This window comes from Emydura macquarii, unplaced genomic scaffold, assembly GCF_026122565.2.
Source record: "Emydura macquarii macquarii isolate MOO-44397 ecotype Brisbane River unplaced genomic scaffold, CSIRO-AGI_Emac_v2 contig_3603, whole genome shotgun sequence".
Classification (NCBI taxonomy): domain Eukaryota; kingdom Metazoa; phylum Chordata; order Testudines; family Chelidae; genus Emydura; species Emydura macquarii.
Window position 1 is genome coordinate 8,367,472 of NW_027133740.1, and position 15,922 is coordinate 8,383,393.

At 43.6% G+C, this 15,922-nt stretch overlaps 1 protein-coding gene and 1 non-coding gene across 3 annotated transcripts; one reads left to right on the plus strand and one right to left on the minus strand.

The window, feature by feature from the left end:
* Positions 1-1,501: 1,501 nt before the first annotated feature.
* Positions 1,502-1,574, minus strand: TRNAV-AAC (transfer RNA valine (anticodon AAC)). Its single transcript has one exon. It is a non-coding gene; the product is annotated as a tRNA-Val (tRNA).
* Positions 1,575-4,845: 3,271 nt separating this feature from the next.
* Positions 4,846-9,377, plus strand: ACTRT3 (actin related protein T3). 2 transcript variants are annotated; one of them, XM_067536649.1, is made up of 2 exons: positions 4,846-5,048; positions 8,459-9,377. In XM_067536649.1, exons 1-2 carry the CDS (start codon positions 4,846-4,848, stop codon positions 9,375-9,377), a joined length of 1,122 nt encoding a protein of 373 aa, XP_067392750.1. The 2 variants fall into 2 exon arrangements, with proteins under 2 accessions (XP_067392750.1, XP_067392751.1); XM_067536650.1 differs by having other exon boundaries at positions 4,960-4,980; positions 8,475-9,377.
* Positions 9,378-15,922: the final 6,545 nt, after the last annotated feature.

Below are 15,922 nucleotides of genomic sequence, written 5' to 3' on the forward strand. Positions count from 1 at the left end.
CCTGTCTCCACACTAGGAATATGAGGCTATGGTCAATAATTAGGATTGTGAAGTGAAGAGAATCTTAAATGACACAGTCTAGAGTTAAAGGAGATAATTATTTAATTAAGCCAGTAGAATACTCTATTTTAAAGGTTCCATCTTAGTAGATGAACTAAATTAAATTCAGTTTTATTTGCTGTTGAAGATTGTGAGCTGCCTGGTCTGTCTCTTTGATTCTGTTGCATTTGTTACCAAAGTCCCTAAATTTCACATGTCAATAATATGAATGAAAGTGACAATATTACAACTGTTATTTATGTATCAGTACTAATACTGCCTGTCAAAGGTTCAGACAGTGCATTTCAGGCTAATTGTCTGACAAAGATAGCAAGATATGTAAACCCTCTATCTACCCTTTAAATATATGCACACAACTACACTTTCTTGTTGCAAATCTCTCTGATGGCCAGGTGTATTATCTTAACATTTATATTTTAACAATTGTTTCCAGTATTGGCATTGCAAAGTACCCTATTTGCAACATTAATTTTATTAGTGCTTGCTGTATTATTATTTGTTGTTTACGTGAGCCATCAGTATGCTTTGCACCATTCAACACACAGAAGAGAATAGGGTCCCTGCCCAAAAGAGCATACATGCTAAAGTCCCAATCCTGCAAGCACTTATGCACATGAGCAACTTTACTTGAACACAATGGGATTGCTCAGAGGAATAAAGCTATCTGTGTGTGTAAATGTTTGCATGGTCAGGACATGCATTAGACAAATAATACAGTTCAAACAAAGAATGTACCAGCTTATTTTCTCTCTCTCTCTCTCCTTTTTAATCTTTGTCCTTTCTTTGGTTGATGAACATTGAAAGGCTTTGTAAAAGAAGTGTTTTGAATAATTAATCAATATTATTCAAATAATAAAAATAACACCTTAATAATAAATACTCTACTAATTTTATTGTATGTTATTCATAGAGATCACAGAATGGTACAGAAGATTGAGTCAGCTTTAAGTTAGACAAATTTTGCTGTCAACAAAAAAAGAATAGCAATATTATGATCTGCTAAACATTACTTGCTATTTCAAGGGCTTTGATAGTGCCTATAGGCACTTCTCATATATGACGTATTATATCTTCACAAAATACACATTACTGAATGCTGAAACCTAAAATGGTGCTTAAAACTTTTAATCAAATGCAAATTATGTATTTTTGCACTCACTGAAACTGCTATTTAAAAAAGACTGTAGCAACATTATTAATTTGAAACAGATTCCACTCCTGTACATTCAAGTATTAATTATTTTTTAAAAAAAGCCAGCAGTCAATGCTATAAAGCATTTGAGTTACTTTTTCCAAGATCTCATGCTGGTAAAATGAAATAATTAAAATTGTACCAGCCAAAGAGTCTTTAAACTTGGATATGTATCCTTTTTTTCCTAATGCGATAGTATCCAATGTAGTATAATGTCTTTAAAAGAGGTTTTAAATTTCCAGCCAAAATTGTTTCCGCCCGGTTTCGAACCGGGGACCTTTCGCGTGTTAGGCGAACGTGATAACCACTACACTACGGAAACTTGCTCAGAGTTAGTTTTTAGAATTGTCTCTTTTATGATTGTGCTGGAGGACCCTGTTCACTCTAAGAAGTCAAGCAATCAATTTACACACCGTTAGTGCCTCAAACGGCCACATTTACCCGAGAAGCAGCCCCTGTCTCAGTGCAGCTCCGAGCACAAGTATGGGTTAGACTGACGCAAGAATTGCTTGGCTGAAACACCACAATGCAGACTCAGAGCAAGCAACAGGCGAGGGCGACGGTCGCTCTCCCCGGCTGGACCAGCGCAACAGGGCTCGGCTGCACTGTGCCTGAGTCCGGAGCATGCACGGCACGCCAGGACTATGGATTGCCCCCCTTCATGCATGCACGGCTCCCCAGGACTATGGATTGCCCCCCTTCATGCATGCATGGCACCCCAGCGCCTGGGGGGCAGCACCCTCCCCTGAGAACTGTAACGGATCGTTGCACAGCACGCAATTTACTCACACACACACACACACACACCCCCGCGACTTTCCTGAGCATGCACAACAGAGCCGCCGCTCCGGAGCGTGCATTAGAGCCCCCTCCCCCCGCCAAGTCCGGAGCAGCTGCAGCGCCCAGACCCGCACATGAACGACTCAAACGGTCACATCTCCACACAGCCTCCTGGACCCACAGCTAAGCAGCAGCCTCCTCTTTTTGACCCCGACCTTGCCACAAGCATCCATTAACTCTTTCCAGTGCTTGGTGCAAAGACAAGGGTTAATCAGGGATCAACAAGGGCAAAGTCAAGGAGAGTTCTGGAGCACTTTAGAGACTCACACATTTAATTTCAGCAGGCAAAAGCTCACTTTTTGTAGGGTGTATGTTGTATGTTGTAGGGTGTATGTTGCTGGTGAGTATTTGCTTCAGGTTCGGGTGTTGTGTGTAAGCCAGGATGGGTCTGTCGCCCACTGCCTGAGCGAGTGAGGGATCATCTGCTAGGATAGGTTGTAGATCCTTTATGATGTGTTGGAGAGCTTTTAGCTGGGGGCTGTAGGTGATGACCAGTGGAGTTCTGTTGTTTTCTTTCTTGGGTCTGTCCTGTAGTAGGTGACTACTATATATGTTACCTATTTGCTGTATCATTTCTACCAACTGCATCTGAGGAAGTGAGCTGAAGCTCACGAAAGCTTATGCCTGCTGAAATTAAATTTGTTGGTCTCTACAGTGCTACAGAACTCTCGTTGTTTTTGCTGTATACAGACTAACACGGCTACCCCTCTGGAACTCAAGGGCAAAATGTTTCTTCCTTGGCATTTCCAAAGGCTACCTCATTAACTGAAACATACAGAATACGGATGGGAGGAGCTGCTTTAATTTCACGAGCAAGGTGGTGCTCTTTTAGCAGCTTCAGCGTGATTCACAGTTTAACTTTCTTTCTAGTAACACACGGTTTTGTTTGTTTGTGTTGTTTTTTGCTGGCATATCATCATTACTGTTTAGTTTTTTCGTTTTATAGATTGAATGGTTGGTGGGAGATATTCCTCCTTCAACTACAGTGCATTAAAATTACTAACTGAATTCTATTAAAATGTTATTCCTGCAGATCAGGTGACTCAATATTCTTTAGCAAGGTAGAATTAAAGGGAACTCAACTTTGGACTAAAATTTAAATGTTGTTAAAATATGTTTTTAGCAAACCAATGATCAATCAGATATTTCTATTATTTGTTTTTAAAAGGGCTGTAGAAGCAGTTTAAAAAAAATCAGAAAGCAAACTGTCCCCCTGCAGTGTTTGCATCTAAACATTGCAGCATTGAGTTAGTAAATAGTGGAAGTTATGCTCTGATCCTGCAGTTGGATGTGCATGGCTAGATCCCAGTGGCCACCTACATAGACCCAGTTACATAATCCTGGCCTTAATTTGTAGTTCCAAGAAAACAAGAACATTATAGCAACATTGAAAAGGGTAAAATTCCTCATATAAAAAGCTGAAAAGAACTATACGATGAAATATAAATAGGTTGTATTCATATTAGCAATAACATATACCTACGTCTAGAGTCTTTAATTCCAAAGAATAGCAAACCCTTTTACAAATGTAACAGATTGATATGCAAACTATATATATGTTCCAGAGGGGTAGCCATGTTAGTCTGTTTTTAGCAAAACAGCAAGAGTCCTGTGGCATCTTAAAGACTAACAAATATATTTGGGCATAAGCTTTCGTGGGCAGAAACCCACTTTGTCATATGAAAGCTTATGCCCAAAGAAATTTGTTAGTCTTTAAGATGTCACAGGACTCTCATTGTTAAACTATATATAGGAATCACTTCATTTCACCTCAGAAATGCAATTGTCTTTGGAATGAAATTCACCCACTGTTTAACAACATCACACAGTTTAGAAAAAGTAAAGAAGACTGAACCCAGCTAAAACTATATTGGGAATCTAAACTGAAGAATGGAATTGCCTGAGTTGGGATTTGTCTTGGATACCATGGTTAACAGCTTGATTCTTACAAAAAGTGCCTGGGATTCTTTCATGACTTCAAATCATCAAGACCTCATATCCTATATTAAATTAAACTGCTAGGACCTGCATTAGGCATCTATTGGGAAACTTGTGTATTTGGGAACCCAGGGAACTAATTCAGCACTGTAGGGTCTGTCCAAGCCCAACCTCCATTTTGAGCAACAGAATAAGAAGAAGTTCCCCTCCACTGGCCAGGGCAGAACTTGGGCCTGTCCATGTGATGAGGAGCCAGGCTTGCCAGTCTCAAAGTGCTTGCCTTAGACTCAGAGGCGTTTCAGAAGATTTCGTTACGGACTCAGAGGGAAAAGTTCCACCATGAGAATCAACACCATCAATTCCCAGGGGCAACTTTAAGATCCTGGGCCTCTTTAGCAGATTAGTCTAATTATTTTTAAAAGTATATTCATACAATTTAAAGAAAAAAATCTCACCCCAAGCAAAGATTTTACCCTAAAAAGAAAGAAGCTCCACACATGTTGTTATTGCTGTCGATTTTCATGTGTACGGCACTCAGATACTACAGTAACAGGTAGCAAGTTAAATTATTTGGCTTCAAGCCAGTTCCTCCCACAGTCTAAGGGAGTTTCTCATTCAGGTAGAGAACAGGCTGGACTCCTCTTAGCTTGATACGGGGTGAGGGGAGGGGGTGTCTTAGCAACCAGGGCACTATCCCTGTATGGGCTGCTGTCACAATAGGAGGGAATTATCACATGAAGGGGAAGTTGCTGGCCCCCAGCACTCCCCAGTGGCCTGAGTGGGAAGTGGCAGGAGGAAAGTCACCACCTCCTGGGATGGGGGATCTGTCACCGGCTGTGGTTATAGACAATGGCTCGGGCCTGATCAAGGCAGGCATCGCTGGGGACAAGGAACCACGTTACATCTACTCCAACATAACAGGCCGGGCTAAAGCCAAGTCTGTGATGTTAGGGGCCGGCCAGAAGGACCTCTACATTGGGGATGAGGCACAGGCCAAGCGGGGGATCCTCTCCATCAGGTATCGGGGGAGGGGGCTAGGCCTCGGGGAATGAGGAGAGCAGGCCAAGGAGGGGGTCCTCTCCACCTACTACTAGGTAGGAAAGGAGAGGATGGGGTCAGGGCCCCCTGCCCAAGGTGGAGAGGGAGCCTGGCTTAGTGAAGAATGTGTCCATTGGGTACCACAGGGGGAGGAGGAGCCATTCTCGCTTACAGAGGGGAAGCATGCCAAGCAGGCGTGGGGAGGTCCTGTCCATCAGGTACCATTAGCCTTGTGGGAGGGAGGGGTGTTGTGAAGCAGCAGTTAAGTGGATGCAGGGCTAGGAAGGCTGGCATCTGAACAAGGAAGGTCTGGAAGCATTGCCCCAGACAGCAGTTTTCTTTGCAGGCCCCTCCTTATAGAGAGAGTTTGGTATACGAGTAAGAGTTTTCCTCTGCACCAGTCATTTAAATGTTTGTTCATGGAAGGGGCTGCAGAAGGAAATGGCCAAGGACACTGCAGGGCCTTTTCCAGGTGAAATGCTGTTGCTACTGCCTTTCGCTCTGCACAGACTGATTCGGGCACCCAAAGGATAAACATGAACTAAGGCCAAAAAAGTGGGAGGGAGAGCAAAACAAGGAACAAAGAAGAAAGAGTAGAGACTCCAGAGGAGGCTGAAAGTGCGGAAAAGAAGGGAGCAAGGGGCCACAGAAACAAAGATAGAGAGGGTAGAGACAGAAAGATGCATCCCAAATTCTGTGCAGTTCGACAGCTGCTGCTGCACCATTTGTAAGCATTTTTGCAGCCAGTGTGAAGGTTTCCAAAGGGCATGGGGAGGTGTACAAAACAATCTCATCGGTTTGTTTTCTTTTAAATGGTATAGCTCTTCGCCAGCTATGGTTAACTCCTACAAACCACTGCTTTGGGGGCCTATGCTGGGAACTATAAAATATTGCACCCATTTTACAGTAGAAGTACGATGATTGAAAGGAGTGGTGTATGTGACATGCTGAACAGTTTTATAGTAGCCAAGATGGCTAGTGTGTCCACACTGCACCATTACAATTTACAACAGTTCACAGGAACCACTGTAAAATGTAATGGTGCTATTTTCTGATGTAGATAAAGCTACTGATTGACAATGCACCTACAAACAGGTGGGAAAGTTGTGTAAGGAGTAGAACAGCAGGGAGAGGAATGAGGGAGGGAATAGGAAAAGCTCTGGATTAGAAGAAGAAGAAATCAGGGATCAGGTAGAGAAAAGGAAGCACTAAAAGAGGAAAAAGAAAAATTGGAGAGAATGAAAAGAAAGAAGAGACCTGGAAATTGGACATAATGAAGAGAAAAAAGGAGATAGGAAAGACAAATGCATAGACCTCTCAGGGCTTGTCTAGACCAGTGTTTCTCAATTGGTGTTCCATGGCACTCTGGGGTTCCGCGAGATGAATTTCAGGGTTCCGCGAAAAATTGAAACAGCACCTCCGAAAGCTGCTGAAATCGCGCCGCTGAAAACAGCTGACAGCACGCGCCACCGAAAACAGCTGATATCATGCCGCTGAAAAGGGGAAGATGTCCCGGATTTTTCAGCGGAGAGTATCGCATGGCCCCGCAGAAGTTAAAAAGGGTTCCGCGGCCAAATTTAATTGAGAAACACTGGTCTAGACTATCTTACCAAGTAATTCAAATGAGAAAAAAGGTGGGGGAAAGTGATAAACTAGATACTCTACAGACATTTTACCTTAGGACTCAGCCCAAGGTAAACCATAAACAACCAGTTCCTCAAGTTATAACAGAACTACAAACTCTAGTCTAGACAAACCCACAACTTCTGCAGGTTTGGAATGTAAAGACAAAGGTTCCTAGCACCTAATGACTGCAAAGAAAATCTGAATGTGAAGACTGGGCTCTCTTTGGAGTGGTCTGTGCAGAAACTTGCACTGATATAATTAAACTGCTTTTAATGAATACTTTTTGTTATTTCCATGCAAGTCTGTGTGGATACACTTCTTTACACACACACACACACACGCACACACACTTTACATGGAATAACAAGAGATGTGAATTTAAACCTTCCATTGCTGTAGGCTACATCTACACTACAGCGTTATGCTGCTATAGTCTCCAAAATGTAGATATTTTCTGTTTGTTCTCTCACACAACTACATACACTTGGTCACAGACAATAACCAGTTGAACCCTTCGCTTACATAGAACCCTTCGCTTGTTCTAGTTTCTAGGCAGAGTAGATTCTATTAGGCTTGGTTTTAGGTGTGGCATTTTAAATGTTTCTTACAACTATCTTAAGTGAAGGCTGTGTTCAATCTCAATGAGTTTTTAATTCAAGCCATAACAAAGTTTCACCCAGAGCATAACATTATTGTGAGGCAGATTTGTGTGTAGACCAGTCCTTCCTGTGTCTGCATCCAGCCAGCCAGCCTAAAAGAAAAGAGAGTTACAAACTTCCTCCTTTCAGTGTTAACAGGGAGGACTGTGTAGAGCCAGATTCACTGCAACTTGTGCCAGTTTAAATCAGAATAGTAGCATTTTGCACCCACTTTGTATACATTAAGTACTGGTGTAAATGACTGCACAAGATGCAGGCCAATGGAGAATCTGGTCTTCAGTTTCTGCATACCATTGCTAGTGCTAGTTGAGCTCCAGGCATTAGCAATGTTGAGAGAACTACCATAGGCATAGACCACTTAACACCAGTGATATTTTAAAAACCTTCTTATCCAGCCCTGCCCAGATCAGAATGAATAGACATGGTGCTTAAAACTCTGCCAGTATCCAAGGTATGCTAGGGCTCCCAATGTTAATGGTGAATTTTTGCAAGATTTCTCTAGTTTAGACAATGCTAATGTCTGGGACTTTCAAGAAGCTTTAATCATCTTTCTCCACCCTTTGCACTCCCTATGCTTGTTGAACACTATCAGAGAGTAAGGTAAATCTTCTAGCTACTAATCTATTGGATAATTTTTTGAGGGCTGGCAGAAGAAATATTCCCATAATAATGTTTAGTAAATATACATTAACAATAATGAAATTAATAACTTGCAAATTATTCTTATTGACCTTTTCAGTAATATTTAAAAAATCATATTTAGATACTTTTAAAAAATGTAGGTCCTAATCCTGTAAAGCGCTACATCCCTTCTTGGATGTGCTGAGTACCCTCTGCTACCACAGATATTGAAAGTCAAGGTTGTTCAGCAGATCCAAAAGGCAATCATAAACTTACTTAAGCCTAGGCATTATTCCATTTTTTTTCAATGCAACACTTGTGACTTAGAGTTTTATATATATATTCAGTGTACTTCATAAAATGCTATAGTTGGGAAGCATCTGACAAGGCAAACCTGGTAAATGGTGTATGCTGGGGTTATGGGCCTGGTGACTAGGGTAAGAGAATACTGCCTTTGTCTTTTGTCTGTTTGAACCCCATGCAGATACCCAGTGGAACATGGGATTGTCACATCCTGGGCAGACATGGAGGCTGTGTGGAAGAATGTCTATGAGCAAGACCTGAAGATGAAGCCTAGTGAGCGGCCAGCACTGATCACGGAGGCACCGCTCAACCCAATAGTCAATCGAGAGCATATGACAAAGCTTTTCTTTGAACGCTTTGAGGTACCAGCCCTTTATGTGGCCATCCAGGCTGTACTGGCACTCTATGCTTCAGGCCTTACCACGGGTTGCGTGATGGACTCTGGTGATGGTGTTACCCACACTGTACCTATCTTTGAGGGCTACTGCTTGCCCCATGCTGTTCTCAGGCTTGACCTGGCTGGCCGTGACCTCACCGACTACCTGATGAGAATCCTGAAAGAGACTGGTGTCTCCCTGGTCAGTACAGCTGAAAGGGAGATTGTACGAGACATGAAGGAGAACTTGTGTTACGTATGCCTGAACCCAGAGGAAGAGTTGGCTAAGAAACCAAGTGAGGTAGAGAAATCTTACAGGCTGCCGGATGGGCAGGTTATTAAAGTCCAGAATCAACGGTTCCGCTGCCCTGAAACCCTTTTCTGCCCATCTAACATTGGCATGGAGGCCCCAGGGATTGATAAGCTCTGCTTCAACACCATCATGAAGTGTGACATTGACTTGAGGACCGTCTTTTGCTCCAGCATCATCCTGTCTGGCGGTTCCAGCCTCTTCCCTGGCATGGCTGAGCGCTTAACTAAGGAGATGATCCATATGGTCCCCAGTGACACTGAGGTGAAGGTCATGGCTCCCCCCGACAGGAAGTTCTCTGTTTGGATGGGGGGCTCCATCCTCTCCTCCCTCTCTGCCTTCCAGGAGATGTGGGTTACCATGGCAGAGTACAGGGAGATTGGGCCTAACATAGTGCATAGAAAATGCTTCTAAAATCCAGTTGTTTCAAAAAGGATCTTACCGAATGTGTTGTGGGAAAGAAAAGAACCTCAAATTATAGTAATCCTAAAACTCTAGGAGGCCTATGTCTGTAGTATCTGTTTTGTGAAAGGCTAATAAAAATCATGACTCTGGGTATGCTTGTTCTAGAATATATCTTTATGAATATGTGTAAAATGTTCTGGATTTCTTGTGAGTTTTTACACAAGGATAAAACAGTGGAGAAAACAAGCGAAGTAGATTAAATTGACAAGTCTACATGACGTTCAAAATCTTATCCCATTATTACTGCATGTATGTGGAAGTGTAAATTAAAAAGGAAACAACTGAGGGACACAGGCTGTTGCAATTTTATTATGAATGTATTTGATAGATTGCTTTTCTAGTGAGACTTAGTCGGTAGATATTCACAGAACAGAAACTCCTTTCTTTTGAGTTATGAACACATAACAAAGCACTCCACCGTGTTTTCCTTTGGGTGGAACTAAGGTCATACTAAGGGCCTGCCTCATCATGGAAAATTCTACCTAGACGGGGGTACAGAACTGCAGCCATATGGGTGTGATGCCCATGTGACTTTGGTGGCTGTCCCTGTGTGCTGTGACTAATGACTGAGGTAACAGAGACAGAACCAGCCAGAGACGTTCCTGGGCCACGTGATGTACTGCCGCAGGAGAGGCCGGGACAGCGGGGAGAGAGGAAAAAAGAGCTTCTTAGGCCACGTGATTTGCTTGGGGGCGGAGTCAGGCATTTCAATCTCCCGGTAGTGAGCCTATTTCCGCCTCCGTGCCCCTCAGAGCCAATGGGAACAGAGGAAGCTTCCGCTAGCCTATCAGTGCGTGGGGGCGAGGCGGAGGAGGCTATATAAACCGCCGCGACTCCATTTCCAACGCTGCATGCGGCGTTGGGGGGGGCTCAGTCCTTCTAACCCTAAATGGAGGTGGCCCTCCCTGCTGCAGCCGCCCGCTGTTTTACTCGCTGACTTTCAGCGGGCGGGGGGAGGGGGTAGAGACACAAGCCAAAAAACGTCAGCGCGGGGCCCTCCCCTGCCACGTCGGCCCGGGCCCGCGATGGGGCCCGCCAGGGAAGCCCCCGCCGCCCCGCCCTATGGAGGCCGCGGTCAGCCGGCCCGTGCCACTGCTGCCGCGAAGAGTTCGTCTCTGTCAGCCTCGGGGGCGGCCGGGGCGGAAGGGCGGGTCCCGTGAAGGGGGTGGCCGGGAGAGCAAACGTGTGAGCGGCGGCCCTTGCGCAACCGCGGTCCCCTGAGCTGTGGGGCCCGCGGACAGGCCAGCTCAAACACGCCGAGTCGGGGGCGGGGTAACGGCGTGGCCTGGGCTGAGAGCCGACGATCGGCCGTGCCGTATCCTCCAGCACCCGCCGCTTAGCCCCGCTCTTGGGGGCGCGGCGGGGTTGGACGTCTGCCGGGAGGCGGCTGCCCCGCAGCGCTGGGGCCTGCAGCCAACGGGCGGTGGGGTGGGCGAGAGGTTCCCGGGGTCCCGCTCTGTGACGACCCCTGCGCCCGCGGGGCCCCGCTCTGTGACGACCCCCTATCTCCCGAGCCCAGGGTCCTCGCTCTGTGATCACCCCAAGACACATTCCCATACTCTGACCTCTCCACCCCGCGGACACAGTTATGCTTTGTGATCCTCTACTTGGCAGAGTGAGAGTATCCAAGGAGGGTCACAGGATGGCTCTCAGTGTTTGGGGGGTTTGTTGAGTAGCAGGGTCAAAGTATTGGAGGGTTGGGAGAGGGGAGGCTTATAGAGACCCAATTTCATGATCTGTGGACCTGCTGATGCAAGAGGAGATCTACATGTGAAAACAAAAGTAAGGCTTCTGGGGCCTTAAACGTTCAACCTCTCTTAGAGGAGAAAACCCTTTCTCTGGGAATAAAAAAGTCAGACTGAGGGTTGATTTGCTGATTTCAGTGCACTTGCCCATCAGTTATGCCATGTATAGTGAAACAAGATTTTTAAGTGCTACAACTCAAAGATGTAAAGGCTAATTGTGGGGACAATGCAACAATCTTGACTTTGAGCACAAAGGAAAACTGTGATAATGTCATGGGTTGTGTAATGGGAGGTAAAAGGGTGTAGGAAAGTGTTCAGGCTTGTCTTCCAATTTTGTTACAGAACCTAGATCCTGTTTTGCTAAGGGTATGTCTACACAGCAAGTGCTACAACTCTGCAACTATGCTGCTGTAGCATAGATACTGCAGTAACAGAAGGGGTTTTGCTGTTGCTGTAGTAAATCCGTCCCTCTATGTCAAAGGAAGAATTCTTTTGTCAACCTTGTAGTGTCTATACTGGGGCTCAGGTTAGCTTAACTGTCTCTCAAGGATGTGAATTTTTCATACCCATGAGCAATGTAGCTAAGTCAACTTAAGTTTTATGGGTAGACCAGGCCTTTGGAACATATTTTGGATGGATATGCGTATCTTAGGCCATGTTTACACTATGCGGGTTATACTGTGCTGGCATGACCCTGAAGTGTAGATGCGCCCTACACCGACAGAAGATGTTTTTCTTTTGGTGTAAGAATACCACTTCCCTGACTGACAGTAGTTTGGTCAACAGAAGTATTCTTCTGCTGGCTTAGCTGCATCTATACTAGAGATTAGTTAGTCATAGCTACATTGCTCAGGAGTGTGGATTTTTAACCCCACTGATTGACATAGCTTTATGTTTTAAGTGCAAACCAGGCCTAAAACTCAGTGCAGGCCTAACTTCTAGTATCTGCAGTTCAGTAACTTAATTGATGTTTGACCAGCACCACCTGGTGGCTGTTTTCTTTCTTTACATGTGAAATGGGAGTAGACAGCTGCTTTATTCTTCTGTTTCAAGAACAAAAGTGGAGCTAAGGGGGAAACCTACTTAACATCCTCCATTGCCAAAGGGAAATTAAGAAAGCTGTGTGTCCTGTGCCTTGGTAGAAGAAAACAAATGGGATATGTTCCTGCTTTGATAAAGGCTATGTATAATACTTCTAATGAATTTGTTCTCACTAAAAATATAGAGCGCTACAAACCCTTTTAGCATTGTTCTGTGGTCCAATTTCTTATTTCAAATTAACTGCTATACTCACCTTTACTTGATAACTTTGGGATATCTTTTGTTTTCTCAGCTATAACTTTCACTTAATAGCTATCAAATATTGCTTCTGGCCCTTGCAGCTAACCAAAGGAAAGAAGATTTCTTTATACTCAACAAAGCATCCTAAAGTAAAATATTTTCAAGTGGGAGTTCTGACCCTTCTGTCTTTCAAGAGTCTCCCTTCCTCATCCTCCTTTGTCAGCAGTTAAATAGAATTATATGGGGCTCCGACCTGTAACTACACAAGCGTCAGTCCTTGCTTGATGATGTTAATTGCTATAAGATGCTTACTTTCCTAGAAACTAAACATGCTGTCTTTCTGCCATGTCTCTGAATAGTGAGAATCCCCTTCACCAAAAACCCCACTCTTCTTTTCTCTCCTTTCAAATCCCTGCAAGTTAAAAGTAAGCACGGAACAGATCAAGGTACATCTGTTATGTTTAAGATGCCTTTTTGTCAAACAAATCTGGCACAAGATGAAATAATTACCTCCAGACAGACCATTGATCTAGGGGAAATGAAGATGGCAAGTGCCAAAATACAAGACTGGGTGGAAAGAAGGGTCCAGATGAAACAAGTAGATCCTAACAAATGCCCTAGGACCACCTACAAGGTGAAATTGGAGAAGAGAGTCCTGCAATTAAATTATGCTTGACTGAAAGTCTCTGTTTGGCCAGAACCTAGTGCCTAAGAAACTATCCTTGGCTTGATTTACTGGTTGGATTGGATGCTTTATAAACTAAAATGAATAGAGTAAGAAGTGATTGTTCAAGTATTTGGGGTCTAGGTGATGGTAGGCTTTATGTTGGTAGTCGTAGCTTGCAGAAGGTAGATGTAATTTCTATGCAAAGGAGTGAAAGATCAGCCACATTCTGTAATGATTGCAGCCTCCAGATTAGTTGCAGGAGAAGATCGGTGGTGTGTGCTTTGCTATTGGTCAGCCTGGGGATGGCCGTGGCAGTGAGTGCAGTTAGATCTTTGTATAAGAGAAATGAGTGAGCCTCAAGCACATGCTGGAGTTGAGTATATTTGCAACATCTCTAGAGAGTAGTCAAGAGATGAACCCTGGAATGTCCCTTCTCTCCATTTCTCCAGGTTCTGCATCTGTCTGGTCAGCAGGGGCTGTGCTCCTTGAATAAATGGGTACTCTCAAACACAGTGAATCCCTGAAAGCACTCCCATTGGGCTCTGAAAGTCACCTGTCATATTTGTTTTGCGTTTGTTAGCAGTCTCATCAATGTAAAAATGTTGGCTACACAGTTGAATAGCTAAGAGATGGTCCATAATGGGTCAGTGCAATACAAAGATCTAGAATTGTGTGTCTGCATATTGATACCACAATCCACTAACCCATGATCTCCTCCTGTTGCATTCTGAACAGTAAGGGAAAGAGAAAAGAGCTCTTTGCAGATCACAAAAGGGCAGAGGACAACATTCTCTTTTCAATATTTCTTAAATAAAATTGGAAATCCATTACATAGTTCATTATCCATGATTTTAAAAAAATTCTTAGGCTCCTACACTTAACAGTATTTAATCTGGTTTCCCAGATTTTCAATCCAGCATGTGAAAATAGCACTGGGCCAAATCTGTTCCTTATGTACCTCATTTTAGTGAGGTTTACATATTATATACAAAATTCAAGAAACTTAGGTCTTTAGGAAACTGGGAACTATGTTCATCCAATTTTACTTTTGTTGGTTTATGGTAGCAAGCACATTTTGTGTGAGATGGCTGCCTGGGGACGTTACTACTGATGATGCTACAAAAAATTAATCAGGAAAGATTCAGCTACTGTGGTTGTGCTGACTTCTCAGCCGCACTAGTGCTTTACCACAGAAATGGTTCTAAAGAGCACTGCTGTGGCTTTTCAGGAATCAAAATAACTGAAGCTCTCAGCAAGTTTTCACCGCAAGAGCTTAAAACTATTTGTATGTGGCAGCCACCGCAGAGACTCAAGGCAATCATGTTGATGGTTCTACCCTTGACAAAACTCAACTGGTATCAAGCAGCAACCCTTGTGAAAGCGAGCATCTTGGGAAAGCAGGTCTGCCATAGTGGTGTCCTTTGCCTCATTTCATGTTTCAAGTTTTAAATTCTTTTTTTTTTTAAACCATAACTTTTTTTGCAACTTATTTAACACTTGTGTACAGCACTATGTGTACACTTGCTGTGTGCAAAAAGAATAAAGACATGATCCCTGCTTCAAGGAACTCACAATCTAGGGTAAGTATGACGTGATACAAGGAGAGATGACGTCACTCGAGGGAAAAGGAGGATTTACATACAATAAGGTTAAGAAGTTGCTTTCATAAGGTTTGCATCATGTTAGGATTTAATTTTAAAAAAATGACCTAACTGTGCCTTTGTGATTTATGCATGGAGGGTGCACACCAGTCTTTGGTATTATACCTCTTTTTACCTTGGTGGCAAGATGGCAGGGAGATGCTGTGGCTAGGGGCAGGTTATAGGAAAGGGAAATGTTCCCCATCATGCCACCAGCCCTGTGGAGCATGTGTCTGAAAGTTAATACAGTGTGGGGCTGTATTAAATTTCCTTCAAAGACCTACACTGACACCCTTTCCTCCTTCAGAATAGTGGCAGTGCTGCTGCCAAAGGGAAAAGGGACCGCAAAGTTAGTTTGCAAGTGCACAGTGCTACACTCCCATGTATCTCCCAAGAGCTGTGTAGTTCTTGGAGAGTGCAGGTTTTGAGGCATCAGCTCCCAGTAAAATAATTTGGAGAAAACTCTGTGATAAGCACCCCCTAGCATTTCCTTGCCTCTGGGTTTTTGTCACATGCAGGCACAAACTGGACCTTTGTTTTAATTTTTTGAAAAATTGAATTTACTATTTAAACAGGTTAGTATGGGAGGAATGGTAGAAAGAGGGGAGTTTGGAGGAGACACTGTCCAAAGGTGCTGCTGGGCCTGGTGAAAACATGAATCTAGTTCCTTTCTTTGAGGCCTCTCAGCCTGCCTGCATAAAAATAGTAAATTTGTTGAATTGCATCAGGTAGGAGGAATAACAATGCAGCAATACAGAAAGAACAGTAATAGCAGCAGGAAAGGCACACACTGTAGAAGACCTGAAAATGCTGTAATAAAGTGAATCTTGATGGTCCTGAAGAATTTATATTTGTTTAGTTTGACACATACAAATGTGCACATTTTCCCCTCTATTTTTAATGTGTTGTTTTGGCTGCATGTTTTGCAATATGTATTTTGATTTTTTCTGTGGTTCAAACAGTGGGCTGGAGATGGAGGACCTATGTTCTATTGCTGGTCCTGCCAATGACTTCGTGTGACTTTGGTCAAGTCATATAACCTCAGTTCCCCTATGTAAAATATGAATAATAATGCATAGCCATCTAAGGGCTAAACCAAAGGACTTATCTGTAGGCAGAAGATGCACAGATTTAACTAAAATTGATCTAATTAAACTGCTG